Source organism: Lagopus muta, chromosome 10 (genome assembly GCF_023343835.1).
Source record: "Lagopus muta isolate bLagMut1 chromosome 10, bLagMut1 primary, whole genome shotgun sequence".
In the NCBI taxonomy this organism is placed as follows: Eukaryota; Metazoa; Chordata; class Aves; order Galliformes; family Phasianidae; genus Lagopus; species Lagopus muta.
This window is the reverse complement of record NC_064442.1, coordinates 13,107,599-13,120,815: the sequence shown is the minus strand read 5'-3', so window position 1 is coordinate 13,120,815 and position 13,217 is coordinate 13,107,599. Positions and strand designations below refer to the sequence as shown.

Genomic DNA, 13,217 nt, shown 5'->3' with positions numbered 1-13,217 from the left:
TCAGTGTAAAACCTTTTCTGAAAGGACAAGAGGACATTTGACAAATGCCTATTAAGAAAGATGATATGCATAGAGCGGGTAGGTTGCTGGTGAAAATCAGAAGAATGCAAGAAATGAAGAAATCTAGAAAGGTTTGGGTGAAAGGTAGAATAGCCTTAATTGAGAAGGAAGTGACTGAGTACGTAAAGAAGCAACATCAAGAGCACCAAAGAATCAAGCAGAACGAAGCAGGAAGGAGAAGTCAGCAGAGAACTATGTTGTGTGAAGATCTCTCTTTTGTTGTGCACACACATACACACACTTGCATGCTTAAAACTTGAGGAAATAAAAGCATAAAATGACACCATTGAAGAGGTGATAGAAACCCAAACTGTACAAATGATCAGGAACCATTTAGTAATAAAGAAGAAAATTGTTACTAATGGAAGCCAGCCCAACTTGGATTTATGTCATGGACCAGACAGATGTGTTTCTTGTTAAAGCAAAAGAGCACCACTGATCGATACGAAGATCAATTAGTGTTTAGTAACAAAGTTATAAATAGATCAGGTCAGGCCAGGGAGCAGAAGTTATTTAGTTACTGCTAATTCTATACAAATGTGTGCTCAGTTAAAAACAAATGAAAACAGAAATGCTTTGGATAAATTAAAAAAATTACAAGATAAGAACTTTTGTGAAGAAACTTACTGCCCAAGGTAGAGTATTTGAAGTACAAACTTCAAACTAACTTAATGAACAAAAAGTAGTCCTTGAAACTGATGGGGAAAAAAAGCATAGTGATTCGAAGCTGAAGCTAAGAGTGTAGAAAGGATTTTAAGTAGGATCCTCAAACAGCATGGAAGGTGGCAGTCATGTAGAAAACAAACAAAACCAAACAAATTTTAAAAAGCATATGTTATTAGATAGAAGAACACCTGTGTTTTTTTTTTTTTCAGGCACTCTCAATTATTAAGAAAGTGTGTTTTTGAGGAAGGATGTCTCAGTGTGCCATTGACTTCAGAAAGAATCCTTCATAAACTGTTTATTTGCTTCGGAATTAGAGATTCTGTCAGAAGTGGTCAGAAACTATTAAGAGAGATTTTTGGACTCATGAAGGATTTCTACTGGTCCAGTGGAGGATCTGGAAGCATAGAATATCATCACTGCTGTTCAGTAAGGATCAACCAGAGAGAAGGCAAAGCTGCATCTAAGCCAGCGTTTGCCTACGTGGTACTGGATGGGGGCTGCATATCGTCAGCATCACAAAGGCTATTTAATTCGTTTCACAAAAATTCAGTTCTTCCCTCCCTCCTCTCAAGTTGGGGTGATTTTAAAAAAATTTTAATTTTTATACTACTTGACACAGAGTTTTGTTCTGTGCTCTGATCTTATACATAAACTGACAGTCTTCAAATGAGGAGGTAAGAAAGGCACAGAGTCCCACATCCTTGAAGTTAAATGTGTTTAATTATCAAAGCTTCCTCTGAACCAAAGCTGTGAATAGCAGTACTGAATATAAAATCCACAGCAGGTTGTCAGTGATTGTTGGACCAAAGAACTCAGCAGTTTAAGACAAAAGGTAAATCTACAGACTGCAGCAGGTCTTACTGAAAAAGCACAAAGAAAGAGTTCATCAAATGACCACCAAAAGGTTCATTAAGAACCACAAGGTAAGTCATGTTAGGACTGTCATGCATTAAAGAATGCTGCTACTTCTTTTATTATCATATTTAAACATTACAGTCACTAAAACAGAGCAGTCTGATGAAACCACAACTCTAAGTTGCACACATCACTCCTAATTATATAATCAATATTTTTTTCATTTCATATGGCAGCTTAGTGCTACAAAGATCGCCAATAATTCCCAGATTGTCTAGAATGAACACGCACCCAGGCAATGCTATCAAGATTATCTTTCATTTCCAATAACCAGGCAACTAATTCCATATACAAAAGCATCCCTGTCTTACTTTACCTTCCTGGAGGGAAAAGGTAAATAGTACAGGGACAAGTTATTGTCATATACTTTCCCTACAGTTGAATGCATACTTACTTTCAGTTCATTCGTAAGCTGCTGTATTTTTCGTTTCATTTCATCATACTCCCCATACATTTTCTTTCTTACTTTTTCCAGAGTTGCTCTCACCTGGTGTTAGAAAAATCACATGCCTTTATCAACCAGACTTATTGATGACACTGTTTGTACTGGGACACAGTATTTTGTTTCTGTGTTCTTTATTGTTACTTTCAGAATTGCCCTTTATTTATTAATTAATTAAAACTTTTTGTCAACAATAGTTCACTCTTAAGACTAGAACTTAATTCTTAAGAGCTGTCCACACAGAGATGATATAAACAAAAATGTGAGCAATTCGAAAATTCTCTGTACACTTAAACACTAGTAAATTAATAATTTAAATAACAAATTTCAATTAAACTTTCCAGAAGACTAACTTATTTAGTTTATTAGTTGAATTAAAATTAACTTGAACATACAATGTTTTCTTTCTAAGAAAAGCATCCAATATGGATTATGAAATCCATATTCATACATTAATTCTGTTACAGCATTTAATTAAGTTTTCACCAAGTGTCCTTTGAAAATAAACCCTTTAGTTTCACTGAATTTGGACTTCCAGGCTCATATCTAGTTAAATAATGTATTAATTACCAATGTAATTACAAATCTGAAGAATAGAGTACCCAATCTGACCTTGTTTAATACCTATGGATGTAAACTATACTTTGCCTTTCTAAAAAATAAATAAATAAATAAACAAACAAACAAATAAATAAATAAATAAAAGGAAAAAGGGAAAGAAAAAAAAAAAAAGGTATGTTAAAAGCCAGCTTGGGTTTGCATGCCATTGAGAAACATGCAAAGAACCAAATTTTCTCAAGAGCACACATTGTAAACCCTCATTAAATGTTTGCCTACAGTTTATCTTCCAGCTACGTAGCTCAAATTCTTTTTCTTCCCCTCCCCTCAGCTGAACACACTGGTTGCAGATTATCTAGGGCAGTCAGCTTACCTTGCATCTGCATAGCTGAAGTGGGGCTTGGGAAGGAAGAAGGGGAAAGCATTAAAAGGGGGAAGTTTCTGGGAGTTCTGCAACATATGCAGTCCCAGAAAGAGGACACTGGCCACCAAACCTACACAAGGAGTGGATGCAACCCTATCCCAGACTGCATGTTTCCTTTGTGATGAGAAACACGGGAGGAAGCTGACTCCTGCACTTCTGAAGGAAGCACTCCTCATCCTGTCTCTACTCACACACATGCACCTGCCCACACACACACTTGCAAGGTGCAAGCTTGACACCGGTACAGGAAAAAGAAGCATCAGTAGTTCAGAACATGGCCTTCCATTTCCGGGCTAAGTCAGAATATGTGGCACAAGCTGAGGGCTCTGCTTATAAAGATGAAACTTATCTGGCAGGCCAAAGTTCACAACTAGCATAGTTGTTTCACAGCCTCCACTTCTTCAAAGGTTTTACCCTTTTTATAACTAAGTACCAGTGCAAAACATGCTATCAGTCTGGACTGACGTTTCCCACTTTGCCACAAGCCAACAGAGAAGTGCAGGGACATGCTCCCAGTTCAAGCAATCTGAATCAGGTACCAGAAGCAGTGCAGCCTGTGCTGTGTACCAATTCATCCATATTCCCTGACAGCACTTCAGATAAAATGCACAGGCAGGAAAACAGCAGCTCATGTTCCTTGCCTGCGTAACAGTAGCAACAGACCCTAAATGGCGAGTGCAGGTACTGGTGTTAAACACTGGGAGCTTGAAATCTGTGAGTAATAAAGGAGAAAAACAAGTGCTGATAACTGGAGACCAGGCAGATGCTAAGAGTACACATAATTACAGTCTCCTAGACTGCTGGCTTGACACAGTGTTCCTCCCTTTTATATCAACACAGTTCTCCTGCACTTGAGTCATTGTAAGATGATAACCATTGACCAACAGCTTCCTGGGTGGCAAAGGAGGATGGAAAGAGGTCAAATTATTCACTCTGGGCTAATTAGAAGGTTATTGCCAAAGCCTGAGAGACAAGGACTGACAGGCAAAGAGACGGTGAGTCTTGAGCACAAAAACAAGCAGTATCAGAAATTCATTTTATTCTTTCAGTACAGTTTTTGCCAATTATGCTAAATGAGCATGCACAAAGAAAGTAGTACAAAGTCATCTTATTAGGCTGACTATTTTAAGGCTGCCCCAAAACATACCCAAGTGATTTTACTATATCACCTAATTTGGGAGCCTTTTCAAAACTGTGATGGAGGAGGGGGAAGCAGAAGATAAGAGAAAGTTCATCCTTTCATGCTTACAAAGTTTATCCTGCATAACATTGAAATTATGAAGGCTTCAGAATGGGAACCTTAAAATCAGTTAGGCAGCTTGCTTGTCCAGCCGTAAGCCCCCCCAACAATCACTAAGCATTACAGAGTATCATCTGGCACAGAGGATGTGAGCTTCAACCACGTAGCTTTTAGGTACTTCAGTTTTTTTTTCAACTTAAGAAATAACAAGGCAAACCATTAGCTTCAGAATGGGTTCTCTATTCAAATTTGAGGTTATTTGGTGTGACATCAGTCATCCCGCATACACTCACAGCTCTACAGAAATATATGGAAGGTATATCTCACAAATTCTGAAGGTGAAAGCATAACTCACTTCTTTAATGTAATTCATCTCCTCTTTCAGCTGATCAGCTGACCAGCCATAAACCACCATTTCTTTCTTATGGTTGTTGTCAGTCCGGTGCACAACGCCATACACCATCCCATGAGAGAGCTTCCCCGGAGACATGCCATTTGGTACATGGTAGAGCTCCTTAAAAACAAATCATATTTTATTTCAAACAAGTTCTAGAATGATTTAAAAATTGAAGGCAGGAACATAAGACAAGCAACTATAGTGAAAGAACAGCAGTACCTAAGAACACTAGATCCCAAATGCCTGTAGACCAAATTATCAACCTTCATATTTTGGGATGATCAATGATTTTTGTAATCAGCTTAGATGTCAATTCTCCACTAGCTTTAATGAAAATGGTATGTGTACAGCCAAGAGCAACAGATGGATTATTGTAAGGAGAGAGACATGAGAAAGAATGTTTTTCTGGCTTATATGGTACTTTTCTGCATTCTTCCAGAGGACTATTTGCTCTTACAGTTTCCTTTTGAATTCTTGCAAACACAAAAATTCCTCCATCCTGTCCCTTGCAAAGTCTGTGCTGTGCAAAACATCAAAATTCACAAGTTTAATCTAAATGTTTCAACAGTTCTCAGAAGAAAATGAAACTGAAACTTCAAAGCTCTATGTGAGAGTTCAGAAAATACCATTTTATCTTGTAGATAAAGAAGCAATAATCTTAGTTTTCATTTTAGGATAAACACCTCCAAAACAATCAAAAGTCCATCTCAGTCTGTAATTATAGAACATGTACACCTGATGCTATAAGAGCCAAAGCAGTGCTATGAAACAGCATTCATGTGAGTGTTTCAGTGTTATGAACTATTATAGAAGGCCTTGATAGGAAAGTGAAGTGGCAGCTTTAGTGCTTGTGTTTGATATTTTAGCAATCTGCAGAAATTTCTAGAAGCATATTTGTAATAAACTTATGTCTTATTTTAAAGTGCTCTTTGCAACAGACTCCACTTAAACATCACGTCGATGTGCCTTGTAAGAAAAACATGTATACAAACAGTGGGAACCATTGCCCTCGAATATAAATATCTGCAAGGTCAGAAGTAGCCACCCACACCGACTACGCACCTGGCCTCCCTTCTGATAAACCCAGAGAAACACACTCCTGCAGCAATTACCTGAAGTGAATCAGACTCCAGAAGTACTAATTTATATTCCTGAATACAAAGAATTTGAGAAACTAGCTCAGACAGACGTCCATGCTTTTAAAATGAGAAGGAAAAAAAATCGTATCATTTAACTTTGAATATCTGCAAACTGAGATCCTAAAATGAGCAATTATTTGTGAGCATGAAGTTAGAAAGACAGTCTTGAAAGAAACAGCTGTTACTGAATAGTTTTGTGCATTGTCTTTCTTTTAAAAGCCAGTGATGGGGACAAATCACTCACAGGTAACTTCACTGAACTTCCTTTTGCACACCAAATTTACTAAGATGTCAATAGATACGAGATTACTTTTGAAAATATTTGAGTTTGTTTTGCTATTCAGTAATGACACAGTATTGAAACTCACAGACTTTTGAGACTCCTTATAACATTAGTAGCCTAAACAGTATCTAAATACTCTCCTCCATATCAGAGGCAGAAAGAGGTGAAACTTATTAGTTTACATCCACACGCATCCCAGCAAGTCTTTAGTTCTTACCACGACAGGTGATGGTAGTAACTGTAGTCTAATGCAATAGCTCTTTCTGTTTTTAGCAGCCAAACTTACACAACTACAGTGACAACATAATAATAAATATTTCTTTGGGTAGGGTGAAAATGAACAGGATAATTTATTTGTGTTAAAAGTAATGAGTAAAAATGCAAATCTGTTGTATATACTATAGAACAAAATGGCTTTACTGCATCATTACTGGCTTAATCATTTTGCTGAAGCTCTGTGTGCACGCAGGGCTGGGAGGGGAACAATCCTGACACCAGATAAAGACAGTTTCAACCATTTAATAGAAAAATACTGGTCAACTAGCCCTATCTATACAAGATATTATTTTGCATGTTGAAAACGCCATATGCAGAGCTTTGTATCCTGATAACCAAAAGTTACATAGTTATGATTTGCTTGTTTTTCTCTTCTCTTTACATGCATACAGACAAAAATCCTGCACCTGATTACTTGAGAATAAATACAGGAACTAGATGGGGATATGACTCAAAACTTTTGCATCTGTTTACTTCCAGGGTTGTACAGTTGCTTTGGTAGTTTCATTTCAGCTCCTCCCCCGCATCTGGATGAAGGGATTAAATACAAGTTTCCATCTTCCAGATAACAAGATGAATAATTGCTTTGATTGTTTAGAGGTTACTAAGGCCCCAGACATTGAATTCATAAATCCATAACCTTTACCCACTCTAATCTATATTTTATGAAGTGAACAGCAACTACTAAGATCTTTTGTGCCTCGGAAACATTAGCAGGATTGTTTAAAGTTCTGTTTGCAGAATTCTGTACGAAGATCGTGATCAAGTTCCTTATTTTTAGAACATTACAAACACATTTCCAAGGAATGCTTTACAAGACTCACGCCTCTCTAGCAAAGGAAGATAGATTCAGACCATTGGTTTTGCAGCAAGGGAATCAATCATCCATGACACTTCAATATTTCACAGATGAACAGATTTAAATTTACATCATAATAGGCACATAATGAGCACCATAAGTATGCATAAAGCCAGACTGGTCACACTTCTCCAGCAATGATGACACAATTGTCTGTCATCTATATTTGCACAAGCCTCCCAAGATTTCTTTGTCACTTCTCTTTCAAAAGATTAAAGGAATCTCCATCATCTGTTGAGAGTTCCAGTTCTGCCATGTGCTACTTACAATACAGGATACTGCTTTTACTTCTCATTGTTTTGCTCTGTCTTCCATATATATCCACTCTGAAAATTCAATTTTCTGACAAGATTCTCACCCCTTTCCTTTCTGAGGCATCTCAGTGATGATAACAGAATAAGTAAGTACTATAAAATTAACCAGAAGAGTAGGTGAAGCTGGAAGGTTTCTTTAGATTAGACAAGCATTGCTTTTAAGGTCAAATTATCAGCCAAATCTAGAGCATTTTTTTCACTCCCAACTGCCTGTGCACTTCCAGCACTGGAACAATACCTCTTCCAAGTATGGTTTGTTGCTGCAAAATTTTCTTGAAACCCCTTATCTGAAAAGGCTGGCTAACCTTAAGAAACTCATGAATATTTCTTTGTGGCTACAGTCAGTTATATGACAACTCAAGTTAACCACAACACATTATGCTGATGTACACGAAGGCAGCTTCCAGGAACGTGCTTCATCTAAGCTGTAGCAACAGTCATGTTGCAGATTGTGTGATCGCACAACATATCCTAAAGAAAAGCAGACTGTGTTTACTTAATAAATATTTAATACAGAAGCCGACACCCCAAGGTTGCAAAAGTCTTAATAATTGTCATGCATCCTGTTTATATCTGTCCAAGCACATAGCACAAGCAAGGTCTGAAGCCAGTATAAACTCTGAAACGAGTACAAACTCACATTTAAATGTGATTTGTGAGCTGCTTTTCATACTGCCCGTGGTTTATCAGTATTATGTAAATGTAGAAAATATGCTAAGACATAGAACACAAGTGTTCTTAAACTCATGACACTAAATAAGAAGCATCACTTAACACATTTCCACTTCTAAGCTCTTTGAAATATTGTAGAATTATGTGCCACATCTAATCAAATAAAACTGTTTCTGTAATGCCAGTCTTTATACATTAAGAAAGTAAGACAAATACACTAGCTACCAGAAGTAGCTACCACTGGAATTATTTCTGAGGCTTTCATTTAGTGCTGGTTTTAATAAAGAGCTGCTTAAATAGCACATAAAAAACAGAATTAGTGCTGGAGAGGCTGAGAAACAGTAACATCAGCCACCTGTAGCAGGTGAACCACATTCGTTATGTCACAACTCCTGCTATGCTGGTGGGAGTGGGCTGGCAGCCACAGATCAGCAGAGAAAATAGGCGCTGTCCTAGATTCAAAGTGCACAACAGCCTCATATTCATTGCGCTCATGTTCCTTGAGCCAGGTCTGACACGAGTTTCTCTTGATTATCTGCATCACACTGTGGCGAAAATTCCACTCCTGGCTTCTGTATAGCCTACATTTTTGCTGTGGGAAAAATGTTTGCTCTGCTTTTGTATTTCTGCTCAAGAAGCAATAAGGATTTCATCTCTAGGATGTGAATAATTTAAAAATGTAAATTAAAGAGTTAGAGGATATACAAAGCAAAAGTATTGGTTGAAGGTTAAGCCTGAATGCTGTTCAAACTCTATTGAAAGCCTCAAAACCAGTAAAATAAGACAAATTTATAAAGCATTATCTCATTTTCATTCTCTGTCCACTTGCTCAAAGGAAAAAAAGAAAAAATCTCCATATATATCTCAATATTCTGCCCTCAAATATCTAGCTGCAGCTTCCAATGACACTTCCAAATTTAGGGCCTGACTGATAAAAATAAGCCCTAGCCCAAACAGAGACAATACTATTGTTCAGTAGCATTTTATTATGCAGGGCATGGCAGGCTTCAGAACACACAGATATTGCTTATGATCTGACCAGCACAGTAATCCTTTGTACCTCATGGTGAAGTAAACAGCCTCATACTACTTTCATTTATTGCCTATCAGTAACAGGAGCAATGGAACAAAATTATGGTAGTTGCAGACACTCTCAGCCTGAAGTGCTAACAATTCAGATATTTAGCTTTTTGCCAATGAAAGAAACCACCCAATCAACTTGTATTTGTGTCTTCAGTTCTCACATGTTTTTTTCATCACAGGCTAAACAGGAATACAGACATTCAGCCTGACACACGCAGCACAAGTTCTCTCCCTTCAGTTTTTGAAATCATCATCTGACCGGGTACCTCCTTTTACAAAAGTCAGGCAGAGGCCATCCTCTTGCCCTTAGTGCCTGCAGTAATTTTGTTGTAACAAAACTGCCAGCTCTGCCATTTTGTTCTATTTTTCACACTGGCTCATTTTTATTCCATATCAGAATGACAATAAATTAATCAGCCCAGAAACATAATGCACTGACAGAGATTTAATGAAATACGGCATATATTTTCTGCTAAAATTGGACTGCAATGAAAAAATCTAAGTTACCATCTATTGACATAACCAATAAAGCATCAGTTCTGAACTGTCAGTGAGCTCCAGGGCAAGATGCTAGCAGGTTCAGTGCCAGCAGTGGCTCCTGTACAGCTGATTTTGCAGCTGCTACACTTTACAACAGTATTCAGTTCCAGAAAACACACAAAATAAAGAAATAACCAGCAAGCCATCGCTATGTCACATCAGGGCAGCTCAAAATCACCTCCTTCTAATGAAAGATTAGAAAGAGAAGATTACAACTAAATGTCACGCCATGGTGTATTTATAGTTTTCTGGCATTCCCTTTGACACAGCAAGCTCTTATGCTCTCCTCCCTCACTTCTTGTCTGCCCAAATAGGAGACAGCCATGCAGCCATGCTCAGATCACCCAATCTGCTGCAACTCTTCAGCAAACACTGCACAAACCCTCTGGTTACCCTCGCAGTTTATTTGTGTAAGTCAACAGTTGTACTACTTAGATTTTTTCTTCCCAAATGCTTTTCTTTGCACACAACATTAAAGACAGCACAGAACTCTAACTTTCAAGTCCTGCTGCCGCATTTGATTCTTGGTGAAGCTGTGTGTTTTGACATTAAATTGCAGAGTGTAAGGCAGAAAGGTGAGCGCTTCTCTAATTTCTCTCTATTAGCATTATCTCCAAAAGGGAAATGCAGCTCTTATAGGACCATATGAGAATTATGTAACATTTGTAAAATTTCTTATTCTCAATGTGATGTATGGAATTTCATTAACACTGACTGAGCTGAATATGGGTGGATCAGCAGAGATAACTGATCACTACTCTCAGAATTATTTGGTGTAGGCTTTTTTGTTGGGTTTGGTTTGGTTTTTTAAAGCTTACAGTAGGATAAAACTACCAGAGTATGACAAGTCAAGAATCTTGTGTGTACTATAAGTTACTGTGTAACTAAATCAAATATTCAAAGCAATATATTACATAGTCAATATAAATCTACAGGTAATAAATTCCTGTCTTGCTTTAGAGTCATGAAAAAAAAAACAGTTCACGTTCAGTGATTTTTTTTTGTAGTTGCTTCACGTTCAGTGTATTTTTTTGAATTACACAAAAAAAGTAAAACAAGTAAATGACACAATTACTCTGTTGTTCTTCTTTAATTGCCAAGACACTGAACAATTACAGCCCAACCAGTTCTAAAGATACACTTTCTAAAAGTGTACAATATAGCTCTGCTCACTGGCATTTCTTTCTCATTATTACACTACTCAGCATAGTAAAATGAGTAAGCCATGAGTCAATAACTGTCCTCCTCAAAAACAAACTTATAGTACTCTTAGGGCAATAGGTCCATATGTGTCAGCTGGACTGGGGATTTCTGCAATCAAATACAAACTGACAGAACTCTAAGCAGTGGGTGACAGTATTTTCATTGCTACAACTAAACACCTTCTGTACACATTCAATTATTACTATGTACTGGCCCCAAAATCAGCTGATGCAGAAAACTTCCAAGTCTCAGGCAAACCAATTCACACACACACAGCAAAGGCTCATTTCTCACACACTTAAGCCTATATGAAATGTAAAATTCCCCACTTCAGGTGAGGATCGAGACTTTGCTTAATGAAAGACACTGCTGCTTATAGCAATCCAGCATATAGATTTTAAATAATCAAGTTCTAAAAATACTTTAGTCACACATTGCTGTCAATCTCTTTGCTGTTTGTCTACTACTACCCTTCCACTTTGCATGATGCTTTGCTGTTCCCAACACGAGAGCTCAGGCTCAAAGTTTACAGCTGACTTGCTCAGCATCCATATGCTGTTCAGTCTTCCAAGATGATCCAGTTACCAAAACAACTAAAATCAGATTCCACAGATGCCAGTATTTACTCCTTGTTTGTACAGCATTTGATTAGAATTGCTAAAACTTACATTTTTCTTTCTTTCAGGTTCTTTTGCTCCCTGCTCAGGCTGTGAGACTTCATCAGGTGGTACTGTTAAACGTAGTCTGCAAACATTCATCTGAAAGAAAAACAGAAGTTTGCTTTTAGATTCAAGCACTACAAAAATTAATTTTAATAACTTGCTTTGCAAAATGAATTGTGCTAACATTCAAGTTTTCATTCATTATTTTCTACTTACATCCAATCAGCTGACAAAAAAGTAAGCTATTTGTAAAAGGCTAGAGGGTTTTTTAGCTGGCAAGAAATAATTCAAGGGCATCCATAATTACATACCTGAAATAGCAACAAACAAACAAACAAAAAACCACAAACCTTTTCAATTAACAACATGTTCTTACATACTTATAAACAACATTGAAAGCTCAGATATCAGAAGGTGAACGTAATTTCCTAGTTTCTCAGCTTTGTTTGCAGATTTGGCATACTTCAGTCTTCAAAAGGGAGTATTTAGAAACACAAAGGTTATTCTGGAGTGAATATCCCCTTTTTGTTCAGTATTTGATCCAAGAGTACAGAAATTCCACTAAATTCTAACAGAAACATTATTGAAATGTTATACACAAAATTGCAAAATTGTTTGTAAAAGAAAAGCCTCAGAATTATTCACAGAAATTTTAAGAAACAGGCCAGGGGGGCTGATACTTTTTTACCCCCTATCACTCCTGGCCATGCTTTTGGCTGAGATCTTTGCTGCAACAGTATTTTTAAAGCATCACTTCTCATACAAGAAACTTGGTTACAAACATTAGTCTTATCTGTACATGAGACTTCTTTGTAGAAAACAATCCTAAGTCCTAAACTGAGCAAATGATGAAATGAGAATTTCTTGTCTAAATTCAAAGCTTCACAAAAAATTCCTGTGAAATCTCAGCTATCTGTTGACAAAAATGACTCTAAGCTGTTCTTCAAACAGCTAACGCACCTCTTTCATGGTTACTGTGGGCCATCATCAGTGTTGTATAGTCCAGTGTCTTTTCTGATCCAGATGTCTTCAGTTTCTCCTAACTGCCTATATCCAGCCATGCAGAATCATAGAATGGCTTGAGCTGGATGGACCTTAGAAGCTAGTTCCAAACTCTCTTTTTGTGCAGAGTTGCCACCCACCAGATCCTTGGGCTGCTCAAGGTCCCATCCAACCTGGTCTTGAATGCTGCCACGGATGGAGCGCTAACAACTTCTGTTCCACTGCCTCACCACTCTGAGTAAGGAATTTATTCCTAACATCTAACTAAATTTCCCCTTTTATTTTAAAACCATTTCCCTTTTCCTATCACTATATGGCCATGTGAAAATTTGGTCCTTCTCCTGTTTATAAGTTCCCTTCAACTACTGCAAGGTTGCAATAATGTCTCCCCTGAGCCTTCTCTTCTCCAAGTTAAACAAGGCCAAGTCCCTCAAACTTTCTCCACAGGACAGTTGTCCAGCCCTTTGATCACCTTGGTGGCC

At 37.5% G+C, this 13,217-nt stretch overlaps 1 protein-coding gene across 6 annotated transcripts in view; it reads right to left on the bottom strand.

The window, feature by feature from the left end:
- LOC125698004 (myocardial zonula adherens protein) overlaps positions 1 to 13,217 on the bottom strand; it is a 156,285-nt gene that overhangs the window by 117,316 nt on the left and 25,752 nt on the right. For all 6 annotated transcript variants that reach the window (XM_048955787.1, XM_048955788.1, XM_048955782.1 and 3 more), the window contains 3 exons: positions 11,740 to 11,829; positions 4,661 to 4,819; positions 2,036 to 2,128 (listed from right to left, as the gene is read on the bottom strand). In XM_048955787.1, the coding sequence (XP_048811744.1) occupies positions 2,036 to 2,128; positions 4,661 to 4,819; positions 11,740 to 11,829 (342 nt within the window). The remainder of the gene's footprint in view (positions 1 to 2,035; positions 2,129 to 4,660; positions 4,820 to 11,739; positions 11,830 to 13,217) is intronic.